Source organism: Bos grunniens, chromosome X (assembly GCF_055505025.1).
Source record: "Bos grunniens cultivar Pamir isolate PY7600 chromosome X, Bosgru_T2T1.0, whole genome shotgun sequence".
Lineage (NCBI taxonomy): Eukaryota > Metazoa > Chordata > Mammalia > Artiodactyla > Bovidae > Bos > Bos grunniens.
In genome coordinates this window covers 40,014,734-40,033,615 of record NC_141194.1, presented here as the reverse complement: position 1 = coordinate 40,033,615, position 18,882 = coordinate 40,014,734, and the positions used below count along the sequence as shown (strand labels likewise).

Sequence of the window (18,882 nt, the reverse complement as noted above, 5' to 3'; positions counted from 1 at the left end):
CTTGGGTTCCTCTCATTTTCTTTCTACCTCTTCTTGTTCTTATTTGAGTCCTCCTCCTGTCTCTTAAAAAGTGATGGTCCTCCAAGTTCCCATGTCAGGCTATCTCCTTACACTGTATGCCTTCCCTGGATGATCAAACCCATTCTAATGGCTTCAAGTTCCAGCTATTTTTATTCAGCTGATTCAAAAATATTTCCAAATAGATCCTGTTCTACCAGACACCTCTATTTGGGTGTCACAAAGACTCAAATTCCCTGTCCATGTTCTTCCTGTGTCTGCCCTGCTCAGTACATGGCACTACTACCTGGTCAGTTTAGCAAGCTGGAATTCTGGGCATCATTCTTAACATCTCTCCCACATTACCCTTCCCTGAATATCCAATCACCAAATCCTACTGGCCTTACATCTAATGAAAAGCACCAGAATTTGTCTACTTGTATTCCCCTCACTGTCAATTTCTCAGTATAAGCCACATTTCTGTCAACAGGTGGTCTAGGATTAAAAAATCCTCTAGTCTTACTTTCCCTGTAATCCATTTCACACTGTAGCCAGGATGATCTTTCTAGAAGCCACGTCTATTCAAAATTCTATAATGGATCATCAATGCCCTCAGGATAAAGTCCAGAATCTCTCAAGGCTTGACAGAATAGCACAATTAGAGAATTCTGCTCACCGCTCCTGCCATCCCCATATTACATCAATTCTAGTCAGATTGAATAACCTTTCATTTCTTCCATGAGCCATGCTGAATTTACTTCCAAGTCTCTGCACCTACTGTTCACTCTGCATGGAAAAATTCAACCAATTCCTACAATCACTTTCTCCATTAAGTCCCACACACTCCCCAAATCTGGTCAGGTACCCCTACTGATGTACTTCTACAGCATGCTGTATTTTCCTCATTATTGTCACATATTTTATGGCAAGTACCCTTTAATTTGCTTCTATACCCCATTAGAAAGTAACAGTCTTATTTACTGCCATGTTCCAAGAAGTATAATAAATACAAGTCCACAATCCCTATTTGAAATCCCTAGATTCAAACAGCTCTTTTCATCAATATAAACAAGTTCACTCATAAAATGTGTTTGAAAATCTGGCCTGAACTGACAAGAGCTATTACAGTCTTCCATCCAAGCCCTCTCAATGTGAATACTCATATGTATGATTACAAAGTGCTGTCCTGGACACTGCTCCAGGGATGTTACATAATTCATGGCATATGCACTATTTTACCTTTCTTAAACCCGAACACTTCTGAACCCCAAAGCCTATTGGTCCTAAGGATTTTGCATTAAAGTTTATAGACCTGTATTTGCTTTCAGCAGAGAAACTTTAGATTTCATTATGGGCAAATGATGAATGCTTTTTTAGACAGGGAATACCTAAAAAAGGGAGTTGAACAGAGTATAATTTTTATAAATACCTAAGATTTGGCACATCTAAATGTGAAGTACAGATTCCCCTTATGCTTGTTTGTGTAATAAATATTCTTTTCAACTGCAAATATGCAAGTATCTTTAGTATGGGGAGGTAAGGGAAAAGACGACAAATACAAAGTAGAATGCTGCCGTGTTAAAAGGGTTATGGATCATTGGTGGATTAGTAAGTGACACCATAAAACCTGGAATGACAGTCATGTTTGGGTTTAGAATTTAACAGAAATAACAGGCAATTTAAGTGAATATTTATATTATCCTCAACTTTTAATTTCATTTACTTCAACAAAACTTAAGTATAGACTAAATCCTTCACCCAACCATGGTGAATATTACACAATCATCTGGGACCTTTTGAAAATGTGGATTCCTTGTGTTAGTTCTGAGAATTCTTATTCCGTTGGTTTGGGATGGGGCCTAGGAATCAGTATTTTCAAAAAACCAGGTCTAGCACCACTGCTTTAGGAGATAAAAATATGATTAAGATACAGATTCTGACCTGTGTCTGAGCAGAGATAAGACACATGCATAAATAAAGTACAAGGGAAAAAGTGTAGCAAAAAGTTTCAGATAAAATTCATAGTAGGTTTTATGAAACACTTTCTGTTTTAGACCAGGTTATATTTCATCACTTGACTTCAATGATTTCATTGCTTAATACATTAAAGCAGAATTATGAAAACTTAAATTCTTACCTAAATTGGCATACATTACGAACAGGTTGAAATACTGCTGTAAATGACGCCCATGCTCTGAAACTTCTCTTCTCAGCAGATTTAATACTGCTCTTAGTAAGTGATCACTCAGGCTTAAGTTGTCATAAGCCTGTAAAAGATGAAAACATTGGTTGTTTTCCAGCAACAAGATGCAGGTACGATATAATTCTCTTTGCATAAAAACGGAAGACGCACATAGACATGTTAAATATAGGCAGAAATTTCTGGAAGGACTGATCACACAAGGAACTATTAAAAAGGGTTGCTTTTTTAGGAAAGGGGATGAATTAAAATTCATGTATAACAGTAAGTGTATAACTAAGCCACTGAATGTAACTGAATTAACAGAAAATTCTGTTAAGTTTTAAAGAGCCAATAGTCACTATTCATTGCTGGGAAGTACTTTTTAATGGAACTCATAGACATTGAGGCATCAGATCACATGGTTATTACATGCTCATGCACATTTATTAGGTAAACATCTCAAACAGATGCACATATGTGTGGCTTCAGCTTCCAGGAAACAGAATTCATGTGTAAGCATTTAATCATTAGTAGTAAACTGGGCAATTACCTGACTAGAAGGTCCTGGAGATGCAAAAGGCGATGGACATGGCCCATCTTGCAAGGAAAAATGTGCAATAAAAACTATCAGTTTTGCAAATGCACCTCTCACTTCTGCACTAGGGCACTCCAGAAGGTATTCAGAGAAGCGATTTGAAACATTAAAAAGGACATTATGAGCAAACCAAAATCGTACATTCTTGCTGTGACGAAGGAGAATACATAATGCATCATACCTAAGACAAAACAAACAAAATCCTAGGTTCAATGACAAAAACGATAACCCCCATTCCCTTAACATCTTACTATTAGAATAGTTAAGTAAATATTGTTAAATCAAGGTATGATATAAATGGTCTCTAAACTTCCGCAATTAGAAACAAATTCATTTTAAGTTTCTACCTTTTTAACCTATGGCTGAATGTAATCTAGGGAAGCTAAAATGTAATCATTTTGTGATTAGATAACCTTTAAGTATCATCCTGTAATGTTTTGTACACAAAAGTCAAAGATATGATACACTATAACAGAAGCCGGCTCCTGAGTAATAAAGGGCCACATTTAATCTCAGGAATTACTTAAATATGATTTCTTTCACTATTGCTACCAAGATTTTTTAAATTCTGCATTCCAAATCTGAAACAAGATTATTAGGGCTTGGAAAAAATAAAGCAGTATATTAAAGAACCAAACTAAATGCCAGTAATAATAGGAATGAAAATCCAAAACAATGTACCAATCACTGGCGGAGCCACGGACTATTTTCTTGGTGTGAAATCCTGTGGTAAAGAGGAACCTAGCGGCAAGCTGAATACTAATCATTGTGATTTCTTCTGCTTCAGGCAACAGGTGATCTTGCCCTATAAATAAAGTGCAGATTAAAAAATAGTCAAATTTGTATGCCCAAGCCCCGTTTTCATACAAATCTGCATTACCTATAATTTTCCAAGCCCCAACTATGTTAAAACCCCTGAGGCTGCTTATGAAATAATTCTGTTCATTAAAGCAAACTTCAACTAGTGCTTGAGTAAATAAACACAAATTGTTATAACAAACAAAAGCTCCTCTGTCTCTAAATACCCAGATAATATATAATGCTCAAAGGTAACAGTCATCTGAAACAGGACTTGAAAACAATCAGAAAGAAAGAAAACAAGCATGTTGATGCCTGCCAAGAAATCCTGCAAGAAGAGGTATGCTTTGTTACTAAGAAGCTAAATTCTTGATGCTTACCTGGAGGAGGATTTAAGTAAACACCATTACATGTAAGCAGTTTTTTCATAAACTGAAAATATTCCATACTGTATTGCATTCGGTTATGCATGAATTGCACGTTCTGTTTCCGTACACTTCTCTCAATGGCTGATGGCATAATAATCTGATGGGGTCTTGCGGTGATAGCAAGCTCTGATATGTATCGTATCAATTCATCGCCCTGGTCTATTGTGTCCAATCGTTCATAAAAAAGTATATAAGCATTCCACCACCTTTTCTGGCGCCTGTATGACATGCGCTTCATCATGTGATCGAATACTTCTCCCATGTACTCTCCACCGAAACACTGGTTTTTCATTTCTTCATCATCATCCATTTTACATTCAGTTACATCTCCATCATCAAATTTATACCAACGGTTTCTCTCACCATCTCCTCCATTCCTTTGAATGATGTAAGAATAGTAATGTCCTCCGCTTGCTTGACCGCTGTGTACAAGCACCCCCACAAGTCTGTATTTCGTGCTTCCTGCTGTCTCACTGTCAGACTGCTCATTCTGTTGTATCAACTGACTCTCTGGGTTTACATTATCTCCTTCCAGCTTTGCAACACCTGCAACTGTGTACGGTTCCATGTCCAGCTCACGAGGAAATTCAAAATAATCATTAAACTTGATTGCACATTCTCTTTCCCAATCATAGTCGAATCGTTTTAGTTGGATAGCAAGAACAGGAGGTAATTTTTTAATAAGCAAGCGCTTTACAGTATCAACCTAAAATGAACAGAACAAATTACTAGATGTTCTTATAATCCACTGCAAAAAAACACCAAACTTTAAAACTCTATTATTAAATTCTCAACACTCATCTGAAATTTTAAGTGTTAACATAACGTGATAGTGAACATAATCAGAGCAGTTCTGTCAGTTTATAGTTTATGTTAACTGAAACAAGTCATACAGAAGGTACTCTGATGCCACTTGCTACCAACTGCAAAAATTAGTGATTTACTCGCTGCCTGATTTCTATGTTGGCAGTATTACCTAACCATTATTACCTGTTTGCTATTGTTATTTTAATGAAGGTGTAATTTGCTGTGAGCCAACTACAGAAATATAATAATAGCAGCCAATATTTATTGGGCAGTTAGGTGCTACATTATATGCTAAATGCTGCCCCAGTAGTAACATGTATAATCCTCACAACCCTCTCAAGCAGGTACTACTGAACCTTAAGCATGAGAATGAGGAGCAGTTGAGAGATTTAAGTAACCTGCCTCAAGGCTTAGAGCTTGAGTGGCAGGGGTATGACTTTACAGATCATCTCAATCTCTAGATTAACCTCTCCAAGTGGTATGTGAAGTCAAAATAATACAGGTGACTTAGAGGTAAGAGGGTTTGGGAGCCCAGAAAGATACTATTAAATGCCCACAGACAAAAACCAGTACCAGGTGAGTCACAAAAAAATTGATCCAAGTGGTTTTAAAAAACAGGTGGTAGAAGAAATCTTATGTGGCTACATAAAGCAATTAACAGTTAGGTTTCAGCGAACTTCTCGGTCTTAGCTAGTAACTCTGGATGTGAGAGGAGCAATGTTTTCCTCTATGAGCTCTGTAGCTTTGCGGAGCTCAAGCAGTCTGGTCAGATATGGATGAAAGGTGCCTGTGTACGTCAGACAAGAGATTGTGGTATTAAGCTATTGCGACCTCTAAAGTGATTCACTCTTATCTTTACCTGCTTCCCCTAGCCCTTTCTGGTACTAGCTTCTCTTTACCTGACAAACCCTTTAAGTCCGTTATCTTAACTACCTCTCTGTTACCACTGTTAACAAAGCAGGGCAGGGAATAAAGAGGGCAAATTTTGAGAACAAATGAAAACAATCATTCTTCCAAACCCATTATATGTAACCATCATTATTTTAAACAAAACTGGGCAATCCATACCTTTTTATTGCATTTTTCACAATGATAAGCATTTGCACCTTCTAATAAATCTCCTTTGACATATTGTTCCAAAGAATCAAGAAGATTTTGGTGATTTCTAATGTCTACATTCAAAGTCGTAAAAGATTCTTCACACTCGTATCTAAAGATATTATTTAAGAAATGATCAAAGAGAATTTATTCCTTAATTTTCTAAACATCTTACTTAATTATGGGCTCAATGTAAACCACTTTTGCAATATTTATAATAGAACACAAAAGCCATTAAGTTAAAAAATGTACTCATAAATGACAGTTACCATTTACAGGCCATTTATCCTCTGCTGGGCACTACATTAGATTGTTTACACACTATACATAACAGGTTCTTTGTCTTCACAACAAATATTTTCTATGACCATCTCCGCATCAGAGATGAGGGAAGTGGGGTTCAGAATGTGAAGATTACCAGGAGAAATGGTGTTCTGAAGCTAGATCTGTCTAGCTTCACAGCTCCATCTCTATATAGTCTACCATGCTCCTTCCGCCATCATCTGTTTAGATTATAATGAGCTAAATTTCTAAATGTTTCTCCTCTTCTATAATGGAAACATTACTAAAGCACAAGTTGAACATACAAATGAACATGGGCTAAGCTATCTGAATAGGAGCCAGAATCCCACCTTTTGGCAATATTCTACCAAAGGAATTTTCAGATTTGTGAAGAGACATATTTATAAATTTAGAACATAGGATGTGAGAACTTCACTCTCAACCATTAAATTAATTCACTGAACAAATATATGCTGTGCCTACCATGTATAAAACACTGTGGGATAGTCAGTGTTTAAGATGGTCCCTCGTATTAAGGGCTTTTCAATTTAGTTAATGAAAAAGGCATTTGTAAGTGACATGAATGGAATATGAAGTATTAAGCAAATTGTTATGATAACTAGGGAAGAGCCCATGGATGAGAAAAAAGAAGTCCGATTTTATGATTTCAGGTAAAAAATTGGTCATTCGAAAAATGAGAAGTCAGCAAAGTTTCTCTGTATGTAAAAGGCCAGAGAGTGAATATCACCAGTTTTTTTGGGCCTTGAGGTCCTTATAGCAACTACTCAACTCTGTTGTTACAGTGAGAGCAGTCAGACAGTTGGTAAAGGAGGGGGTATGTGCCAATAAAACTTTACAAAAACAGATGCAGGGCTGGACTTGACCTATGGTCCACAGTTTGTTAACTGTTATTCTAGATAAATACCCTAAAACAGACTGTCACAGGACTCTCATTTATGTAACCTTCTAGCATGGAACAGGACTAGTTTAGTTGTGGAGTAGGTATTTGAACTTCAGGAATTTTACTTAAGATTATATGTTCTCTGGACATTTTCACTTAGCAAAGAAAACCAGTAATTTCCCAATATTTTTGAAAACTGTCTATAAGAAACCAAGAAAAACTGACCAAAACAGCCAGAAAAGTTTTTTTAAATCAGTATAAAATCAAGAGGTTAAAATGACAATTTTATGGTCTACCTAATAATGCACAAAGTCTTTCAAAAGAAGCAAAAGTTGCCCCCTCTGTGTAAACAATTTTATGGCCTCATTCAGAATGAATAGCTTAACATTTATATATAATATTACCACTCCCTCAATCATTTCCAAAATGAAATGATTCTAAAATGGTTCAAAAATGAAGCACCCCCCACTAACCATATACACACAACCTATGACTATACATAATGCTCTTTTGTTCCTGTTGTTCAGTTGCTAAGTTGTGTCCTTGTAGAAAATACTGCCTTACTGTGATATTTTGGTGAGAAGGGACTTCAATAACTAACATTAATTAATTGATGACATACAAGAGAAGTTCCAAAGTAAAACTTCCATAGTCATAAACGTGTATCTATCAGTAGTAAATTTTAATAGTTATTTTAACTATTTTCAATAAGAGTTCTTAATCAACTTCCCTTTTAAGAAAAAAAAAAAAAAAAAAAAAAAAACCCCAAACAAATGTTTATATTTTTTGCTATAAATGCTTTGTGTGGGAAACATACCTTAAAGACAATGACAGTAATCACATACCTTAAAGACAATGACAGTAATCAATGCTATTTTCAAAGAGTCAGCATTTCATTTGTATAGGAAATAGTGCCCCACACTTGTCATCTTCTAAACTTAACATATTTACAATATTATTAACTATTTTAAGATAAAGGAAAAATTCATTAGTAATACCTGTATATGCAAAATGCCATGTATTTTCTTAGGCATGATCATACATAAGGACATATAAGAGTATAAAATAGTAAAAGCTTAGGTGGAGTTAAAGGAACCAAGTATTATTTGACAAAACCAAACAAACAGATCCACAAAGTTCATGTAACTTTTCTGTTGTTAAACTTCATTGTAATAAAATGAGAAGACAAACAATCAACCTCCTCCAATAGTAAGGTACGCACAATATATAATTCATCCCATCTCATGTATTTAAGTAAGTGGTAGCATTACCACTTCACTTTTTTACGTAATTAATAATAAACAGTACAATATACATATAAAGTATGCAATTAGTACTCACCTATGTGGGCAGCCTTGGCAAATCTTCTGATCCGCAAAGGAACCTCCTAAGACTTTACTTAGCATAGCTGGATGTCCTAAGGCTTTCAAAGCTTCATCTAAACTATCCACCAATGAATTAAAAAATTCTAAAGCATCATGTTGTTCACGAAGATTAACAGGCTCACCCCAAAGCCTAAGAAATGAATGGAGTTAAATATGTAACGTGTGACAGTCCCAGAACAATAAATACAATATATTTTTCAGGGAAAAAGCAATACAACCTAAAAAACACATATAAACTGAGATTTTACTCCTCAATTACATGAGGAAGTAGGAAAAAAACAAATGCTCTTTATGTATTGATTGTTGAGTAGGAGAAAGTAAGATTCACAGGAAAAGTGGTACTTTACTAGGAAAGAAATACCACAAAACTACAAAGAAAAACTACATGGTGATGTTACTATATGCTTCTCATTGCACTGCATTCAGAGGTATTTCTTCTTGCCAACAAAGTTTAACCTGAATCTAATCATGGGGAAAAAATTACACAAATCAATAAAGCACCATACATCATGACAAATTAGGGAGATTAATTTAGAGATGACTGAAGAGCTAATAACCAAATTCTTGTGATTCTTTCTAGGATACCAGTCTGAAATTGGGGGAAAAAAATTACAAAGACTATTTTGGGGAAATTGGAATATATACTGATGACATTACTGAATACTATATTTCATGCATATGATAATTGTATTAAATATTATGTAGGCAAATGTCCTTATTCTTCGAGGATACACTTTGAGGCATATGAGGGGGACCAAGAGTAATACCTCCAACTATCAACTAGTTTAGAAAAAACAAAAACCAAAACTCAAGTATACCCATAAGCAAATATGGCAAAATGTTAACAACTGGTAAATCGGGGTGAAGAATATGCATCATAAAGGTGATTCCTATACTACTTTACCTTTTCTGCTGGTGTGAAATTTTTCAACATAAAAAAGTAGGGGTGCGAAATGTGGTCAACTCACCCACATGTACTTAAGAGTACATCACAGGTCTAAAGTGTAGATAATCCAAAAGTGCCAGTCTAGACAAATTGAGAGCTCCACTAACAGGGAACAATGAACTCAGAAGCCAAAAACAGCAAATGTATTACAAGAAGAGTGAGAATTATAACCAAACAACAAATTTTAAGACAAAAGTTCAAAAAGTTTAAGAGTAATAATCTGGAAGAGAAAGAACAGAAATGCTAAAAGCCTTATGGCAGAGATGGGACAAGCTAGAGAAAGAAAGAAAACTTGGAATAGTCAGAGGAAGGTGAGAGTTCTGCCAGGTGATGGGACTGCAAGAGTGAAAGCGGAGCTGGGAAAGGGGGGGTGGTGTGCAAGCCAGTAAGTGTGGATTAAATAGGGGGCCTAGTTAGAGCAATCGGTGGAATTTATATGGTGAGTCATACGGAGATCACTGTATTAGAAAGCAGTGGTTTCAAAAGAAATCTAAGTAGTATCCTGGGAGGGAAAAGGGCAGCCACTATGACTGAAGCAGAGAAGGCGGACCAGAGAGGCAGTGTCAGGTGACCCTGGCTCCCCGCTCTCAGCTGTCTGGGAGATACCCTGAAGGGATTCTAAGGAGTAGTATTTAAGGGAATACCCTGCTGGTCCAGTGGTTAGGACCCCATGCTTTCACTGCCAAGGGTCTGGGTTCAATACCTGGTTGGGAAACTAAGATCCTACAAGCTGTCTGGTACAGCCAAAAAAAAGAGAAAGGAGTACTATTTAAAAACAAAAACACTATTACGAAGGATTAGGGTGTTTTCATACATAGTACTACATAGTACAGATACATAGTTGTGTAACACTACAGTATTTTAGTACAGTGCATGACACAGAGGTAATAAAAAAAAAGGTGAAATAAATGAGGCCAGAGAAATAAGATCAAGACATAACTGAACAACAACAAATTCCACCCCCCCTCAGGTATTTATCACACCTTTCCTATAAAATTGTACATTAGACTAGCCAAAAAGTTGCTATGGGGACGTTTCCTTTACAGATCTACTCTGGCTATTAAATGAAAGAATGATAAACTAGGATGTGACCATTTTGTAGTACTGATTAAACGCTGCATTTAGGCAATGATAATCAATGGGTGTTATCCTAGGAGGCAGACAGACATTATATACTTCTCCTCACTGAGCTCACTGTTATCACCTATGAGGTAGGCCTTGTCTATCCACTCCAAGAAAAAAATAACAGCGGAACCTGATCGAGCCTCTAGCTCTCTCTACCTGTTTATATGACATGTAGTGAACTGAGGAAAACAAAGCACCACAGGGATCTCAATAAAATCCAAATGGGAATATGTATGGAGTGAACTACTTATTTGTTTTTTATCCCCAACAAGTAACTACAAGGGTGAAAAAAGAAGAGACTACAGAGACATATCAACACCTGCAGCATATGGACTTCATTTGGGTCATGATCTCAAAAAATTAAGTAAAAAAAAAATTATGAGGTCATTGGGTAAAACCAAACATTGACAAGGATATTAAGGAATTTTTAAAGGACACGATAATAGTATCATGGTCACATTAAAAAAAGACATTAGAGATACACACTGAAATATTTATGGGTGAAATTATGCATCTGCTTCTAAAAAGAAGTAGATGGGAATGCAGATTAAACGGCAACGAGTTGACAATTATTGAAGTTGAGTGATGAATACATAAGGGTTCATACTCTTCTCCCTACGTATGTAAATATTATAAGCTTTCAAAATAAAAAATCGTTAACATCTTAAGAGACTAAAGAATGCTGCCTCTTACTAAGACATTTTCTACCTCCTTTGGGAATAATGAGAAAACAAACCCAACTATGAAATAAAGTTTGACTATTACTACTGCTTAAATATTAAACATAAAAGTACTTTCCAGTATAGGTTTTAGAAGTTTAATGTTAGTGTCATGAGACGGTCATAAAGGTTTAAACAATATCCCAATTACTGCTGCTGCTGCTAAGTCGCTTCAGTCATGTCCGACTCTGTGCGACCCCATAGACGGAAGCCCACCAGGCTCCCCTGTCCCTGGGATTCTCCAGGCAGCCATCCATAATTTACCTGAACTGTTTCCAAAATCCTCTGGGCACATAGTACTGTAGTCGAGAAGCAGCTAAATGACCAAAGATGACCTGAAGGTGTCTCAAAACACCAATATTGTACTCTTTTCTGTCTTCTGTTTTACTTAATGCTGGTTTGTCTTCAAATTGTTGAGGGTATCCAAATACATCATCTCTGGGATCAACATTGCTCTGGAAAGCAAAACATATCACTAATGAGCTAATCGAACTTCAAAGTATAGTAAAAATTATGTTGAGACAAATGCTGAATGATCAGTGAACAAATCACTTGTATTTCTATTCATTTCCAAAGCACGTAACGTTCAATTTATAAATTTTAATTTACAGTATCAGAGTTTATCCCCACCCATTTCACATAAGAGTTGTCCTAAGGAATAACTATGTATTTCAGAGGTAGGTGATAGAGCAAAGGACAGTGAGGTAATTAACTCAGGCTGTACTGGTCACAAACGCAGGCTTTGCTACTTATAAGGCTAAGTGACTTTGAGCAATTAAGTGCCTCGTGTAAATGGGTGAACACACTCTTCATGTAGGTGTTCTGAGGAGGATATGAGATAATGTATGCAAACTGCTTAGACTTGTAAACATTCAACACAATGTATATGTTAAGAGAGTAGTACTCTTCAACAAATGGTGCTGGAAAAACTAGATATCCATATGCAAAGGAATGAAGTTGGACTTTCCCCTAATACTATACACAAAAGGTTATTCAATGTGGATCAAAGATTTGCTAAAACTACAAAACTCTTAAAACATAGAGCAAAACCTTCAAGACATTAGATTTGACACTGATTTACTTGATATGATACCAAAAGCACATGCAACGAAAGAACAGAGACATATTGGACCTCAGAAAAATGAAAGAGCTCTGTGCAAAGAAACTGGAATCCTAGGACGCTATTGGTGGAAAATGTAAAATGGTGTAGCCACTGTAGAAAACAGTTCCTAAAGAAAAATAAAACTATCAAATGATCCAGCAATTCCATGCCTGGGTTCAACAACCAAAGAACTGCAAGAAAGATCTTAGAAGAGATATTTGTATACCCATGTTCAGAGCAGCATTATTTGCCAAAAGGTGGAAGCAGGGACTTCCCTGGCGATCCAGGAGTTAAGATACCAAGCTCCCAATGCAGGGGCACAGGTTCCATCCCTGGTTGGGGGACTAAGATCCTACAAGCCGAGTGGCAAAAAAAAGAAAAAAGTAGAAGCAACCCAAGTGCCCACTGATGAATAAATGGATAAACAAAATGTGGTACATACATTCAAAGGAATATTATTCAGCCTTTAAAAGAAAGGAAATTCTGAGACATGCTGTGAAATGGATATTACATTAAGTCAAACAAGCCAGTCACAGAAAAATAAACATGGTACGGATCTACTTTGGTGAGGTACCTACAACGGTCAAATTCATAGAGATGGAAAGACAATGCTGGCTGTGGAACTGTGTGTGAGACCTAGATGTAGAAATAGAAATGGCCAGTCCCTGCTCAAGAGAAACTTAGTTTAGCAAAGGAAAAAAGCACACAGGCAAAGAAAGCAAACCTGGGGAAGAGCTGAGGCAAGTGTATGTTTCAGAAGCCCTCCCTGTGATTCAACCACTCAAGGGCAAAGAGTTTGGTGACTGAAGAGATGGAATGAGAAAAGAACCATTTAAGACATTTGCTACAGACAGAGCACACTCTGGCTTCTCTCCTCGGCTCTCACCAACACCATGAATGGGAAAAGGTCAAATAAAAACAAAGAGATACAGGGTGAACACAAACATGACCACAGTCTCTTCTTTAAAGAACTATGCCATAGTTAGGTCAACTCTGATCCACCACTATCTAATTTATTCACAGCTTTATTTCTGCATTGGATACTTGGCAGGAGCCTAAATTTTGTCCGAAGTAGAGAGAAGCTTGTTTCCTAAGTAAAACGAGTTATGATCTGGGAGAAAGGCAAAAGCAATCAAAAAGAAAGCATAGGTAATGAAACTGGTATAGTATATAACAGCATAAATGGAGATACATAATTAAAATATCAAACAGGAAAGTAAAAGTGTAATTAAACTATTATTAAAGATGAAGGTTTTTATCATCATACAAACTCTAAATTAAACCAAACCTCCAAAAGTTAGTACATTAACTGTTGCTTTAAAAATATTAACTATCATAAAAATCAGCTGTAGTTGAAAGTCTCATAGGCAGTGAACACTATGTCGAGGCAGCAGTCTACACTGGGAGGCTCTAGCTTTATTTTCAAATATATGCCAACAGGTCCAACGAAAGTAGCTCTCTAAGAGAGAACAACAGTTATCTAGAATCAGAACTTCGAACACAGAAGACAAAAATGCTAAATAAAATTTACCTCATTGTCCTGCTTCTCATCCCCAGACAAATCATCGTCTACATCACTACCTGTGCCTTCAATTGCAAGAATACCATTCCTAATGGACGGAATCATGTAGAGCTGCTGAATCACAGAGTTCATGTAACAAGTAGCACCAGCGTTTTTCAGCCCGACAAATCCTTTTGGTGGGCGGGGTCCAACAGGTGGTAGATATTCCCACTCGGTAAGTGCTTCACAAGCTGAGAGAAGACAAAAGATTCTTGTAGCGTGAATACAAATATTTTGCCCACTTTATACTTTACCAAGTTGATAAGTTAACATCACCAACAATTCCACTACTTTTACGGCGACCTGAAGCAGTGCTCTAAGCACACATTTCAGTCTCAACAAACCTAAGATGTATGGCAACACGCACCTCTGTATACATTCTTACCCAGGGTCTGTGAACTAGAGTTTTAGCTGAGGTTGCTTCTATGGCAGTCTCAGTAGTCTCACAAGACGGCACAAGGCAAAATATTTTCTACATGTTTACTTTTAACTTTATTATAGTTTAGTCATTATGAACTTTAACTTTTTCTACTTTTGTATGTTTTTTTAAAGCACCTTCAAACTCATTCTGGCATGAAGTGTTATATAAAATATATAAATACATTATAGTTTACTCAGTTTTAAATAATCCTAAGGTATTACGTGTTCATGGGGTTCTCAAGGCAAGAATACTGAAGTGGTTTGCCATTCCCTTCTCCAGTGGACCACATTCTGTCAGACATCTCCACCATGCCCGCCCATCTTGGCTGGCACCACATGGCATGGCCTGGCGTGCTGCGATTCATGGGGTCGCAAACAGTCGGGCACGACTGAGCAACTGAACTGAACTGAATTTATTACCTGGGTTGATAGCTAGGTTCTGATACCTACCAACTCTTTCATCTTCAGCTAAGCCTCCGTTTCCTTCCTAAGAAGTGTCGTAATAAGAGTAACACTTGCCTTGCCTATAACTACAATGTTATTTTGAGGAGCAAGAGACAGTGGATTTGAGTTCTGTGTGAATTGTAAATCAACGAACATCTCCTTGTACCTAGTATAAACCTGAAAACAATGCAATTATCATCACTGCCTATAAGACCAGTTAAAGAAATTATAGTACACTGAACTGAAAGATATATAGCTAATAAGTGGATTTAGGTAAATATTTATGTGTTGATAGGAAATAGTCAGATATATTAAGGGGAGAACAAAGAACACTGTGCACTACATCACAATGTGTGGTTAAAAAACTAAACAAACAGAACAACATTTTGTGTGCAGATTCTGCATACAGAGATGCTGGGAGGACAGACAGGGACTGAAGATGGTGGTTACAGCTGTTAAAGGGGACTACAGGACTGGAATGGGCAGGAAACAGTTTGCAGAACATACCGTTGTTTGGTACTTGCAATTTTTACTGTGCAAATGAACTCCTTAAAAACAAGTGGCCTTTCTCTTTCTGTCATGTTGCAGCCTATGGAGGAGTGCTGGGAACAGGACTTCTAGAACAAATAGGTCTGGAAGGCTATGATCCAAGGCTCCACTTTTGGTGGCTCTAAGCAGGGTACTGTGAAACCAGAGGGAGCACTTGGATCCTCTTCTGAAAACTGGAGGTGTTTATGCCCAAGATGAAACCGAAATTTGGGCAAGAGATGTGTTCACGTGTACAAAGCAAAGAACAGTGACTCCTGGCACTAAACTGAACAAAACTGTAAGAATCTGGGGAAAAGATAACTTGTGTCTATGGAAATAGTGGCTTGGTTCCTGTGGAATTCTGCTGTATCTCTTGAGGGTTTAAACTTATTGAAAACTAAAGTGTGGAATTATTTAAAAAAATAAAAACAAAAAACCCCCATCCTATTGTATATAGATTTTGATAGGATAACTATCTAATCTTTTAAGCAGTTTAATCAGAATCTCCTACAATATTATTAAAAACATCTTGAAATTCTAAAATACAAGATATCAGAAAATAATGTGACATGTTCTTGAAGACTGCCCATAATCAATTATATTCTTAAGCTTTGGTTTTCTTCTAAAACAGAACAGCCTCCATTGTGGTTTGCTTTCTTATGTCTGTTGTGTCAGTCATTGTGTGTGTGTGTGTGTGTGTGTGTGTGTGTGTGTCAGTCATTTTAATATCGTCCTCATCCCCTCTGAGCTTCAGTTCTGTATCAGTGAGATCTGGAGTCTACAGTCTGTTCCATGGGTTTCATGTGAGCATTAACTGAGGATCAAGGGCACTAGAATGTTATCTTCTCACATCCTAGTCTTTAAAACCAGATTTCTCAGAATTCATTTGAAAATAACATTAAAGAGCTTCTAAGTGAGGGCCTGAAAGGTTTTTCAATGCATGTAATTTGAATTTTTACACTGTTGAACTCTGAAATCTATTGACTATTTATTTCCTCCTGGAAAAGGAAATGGCAACCCACTTTAGTATTCTTGCCTGGAAAATCCCATGGATACAGGAGCCTGGCAGGCTACAGTCCATGGGGTCACAAAAGTCAGACACGACTTAGCGACTAAACCACCATTTATTACTCTGGAGTTTGGATTTTAGTCCAGATTTGACTGAAGTCAAGTTTTGTTGCTAAATACTTGTACCACTCACAGGAAGACATTTTACAAACATCTGAAAACTTTTCTACATTAAGACTCACTTGTAATGGTGTTAAACTAGTTGCTGAAAGAAAGGAAAACATTGAATTGAAGATATTTTCTAAAAGGAAAAGAATTTGAACACATTAGAGAATTATCTGTCATCAGAACTTTGTATTTTAAAATACTTACTAGTTATTGCTGTGCCAATGTAGTACATTTCAGTCAAAGAATCTACTATCTGTTTGAGGTTCCTCACACAGCCAACAGCTAATGCTACAAGTAACTCAAAGCCCGCATTAATGGTAGCTGGTGAACCACAGACTGGAATAGCCTGTTCGGCTGGCAGTTCTCCATTTCTCATATACTGCAGGTAAACATTGGACGCAGGGAAGATGAAATCATCAATTAATTCCTACAAAGTTGAAAAAAGATTATGTATTAGCAATGGTATGTATTTATATTAAAAAATATAGTTATTTATGTGTGCATGTGTTTCTTAAGAAAGAAGTCTCTTGGCAGGAAATATTGTTAAATTACTTGTCAGAACACAAGATCTCATTACATTTCCGCTAACTTACTTGGATTTTCTAATAAAAAGATCCCTGCTTCAAAACACTTTCCTACAATTAACAAACAAATCTAATTTGTCAGGCTAAAAACTACGTTAAGTATCGAGAACAAGCTGACTGGAGCACTTCCAATTCACATTAAGTAAATTTACTCTCTTAATCACATGTATACCAAAACTCATTTTGAATTAGAAGAAAATGTCCGAAAGTGGTACTTTTTGTCTCCTTGCATTACCACGTATGTGAAAACACTCATTATAGAACTATGCAGTCTTGGGACTTTCCTGGTGGTCCAGTGGCTAAGACTCCACACTCCAAATACTGGGGGCCAGGTTCTGATCCTTGGTCAGGGAACTAGATCCCACACACCACCACTAAATACCCTGCCTGCCACAGCTAAGACCCAGTGCAGCCAAATAAATATTAAAAAAGGAAAGAAATATGCACAGCCTTACATAACAGAGGTCTGTCTCATTTTACATAGCCTGATGAAGTGAAAAGTTCAGATTTTCTAAATAGAAAAATTAAATAGTGCTTACTTACACGTACTGAAATTTATGTAAAAATTTTAGAAACGGTACTTAAAACATTACTGTAACCTCTATATTCTTTAAAAGGAGAAAAGAGAAAAGGACAAGATAATACACCAAAGACTAATGATACCGTAAATTAACCAGACAGATTTACTAATAAACATTCAGAAGGTTATGATATCCAGCCAAGATGACATAACTTACTTTAATGAGATTAGCACCTCCTTTTTCACAACCAATATGATACTTTTTCTCAGGGGTTTGAAAAGCCAGTAATTCTTTTGTTACCCCAAGATGACCTTCCAAGATCGTCTCTTCAATACCCGTTTCACCTGTTCTCTTAACATCATCCTGCCAAAGAAAAATATCAAATGCCTAAATTATGAAAGGGTGGTAAAGAGGGAAGGAGAAGTCAGAATGAGAGAGAGCTGGACAGAGACAATTCCCTTAAAACCTTTCTATTCTAAGCAATTTTTTTCTCTCCAGAACTTTCAGAAGTAGGCTTCCCAAACTAGGAAGAAATGTTAATCTGAAGAAATACTAATCCGAAGGCTATTAACTACCAATCTCTTTAGAAATAAATTCTTCTACAACTAAGTATCAGATGTTAATAAAGTTAAATGAAGTGCTGGCCTATCACTGATTTTTTGACGAAAACAATTCAAGAATACTTTTCAAAAGATGACAATTTGCAAATGGGCCTAAGACTCTAAAATGGAAGAAGCTGCATGTCAGTGTTTTGAGTCTTATGTGAAACAAAGCATTTGACAAAACTAGTTACGCATTCATTCAGTGAATCATGAGTTAGGAATATCCAATAACACAGAGTACATTCTTTGGTTCTTTAACCAAAGTGCTCAAAGACTATAAACTAGCTAATAATAAAACATTCTATTTATTGATACGATAAACACAGTACTAAATGCAACTTACCCTGATTCTCTTAAGCCAATCAATTTCGTTATTGAGAAGAACTTCTGCATTGGGTATGTTAATATTACTATTGTAGGCATAATTAAGAAGGTGCCTTAAAAGAGTAAAGTAGTCGCCTGAATGTTTAGCTCTCTCTCTGGCTGTGCTCTGAAACAATAAAGTTGAATAATATTAATTTACAAGTCCATCCTCAGAATCCACTTTTTAAAAACCCAGAGTTAACTAGAGTAGATGACTAAGATAGTATGGGCAATTACTAATATTTATTAAATAAATATAGACTGCTCTAACTTTAATATAAGCTAACACCATAAATTCTTGACTGTTCCTTGTGTAAG

The 18,882-nt window shown here is 36.5% G+C and overlaps 1 protein-coding gene across 5 annotated transcripts in view; it reads right to left on the bottom strand.

Moving 5' to 3' along the window:
• USP9X (ubiquitin specific peptidase 9 X-linked) overlaps positions 1-18,882 on the bottom strand; it is a 116,879-nt gene that overhangs the window by 10,862 nt on the left and 87,135 nt on the right. For all 5 annotated transcript variants that reach the window (XM_086387063.1, XM_086387066.1, XM_086387065.1 and 2 more), the window contains exons 28-38: positions 18,545-18,691; positions 17,816-17,962; positions 16,699-16,921; positions 13,897-14,117; positions 11,528-11,718; positions 8,430-8,603; positions 5,876-6,017; positions 3,953-4,706; positions 3,456-3,579; positions 2,730-2,955; positions 2,135-2,264 (exon numbers count right to left, since the gene is read on the bottom strand). In XM_086387063.1, the coding sequence (XP_086243189.1) occupies positions 2,135-2,264; positions 2,730-2,955; positions 3,456-3,579; positions 3,953-4,706; positions 5,876-6,017; positions 8,430-8,603; positions 11,528-11,718; positions 13,897-14,117; positions 16,699-16,921; positions 17,816-17,962; positions 18,545-18,691 (2,479 nt within the window). The remainder of the gene's footprint in view (positions 1-2,134; positions 2,265-2,729; positions 2,956-3,455; positions 3,580-3,952; positions 4,707-5,875; positions 6,018-8,429; positions 8,604-11,527; positions 11,719-13,896; positions 14,118-16,698; positions 16,922-17,815; positions 17,963-18,544; positions 18,692-18,882) is intronic.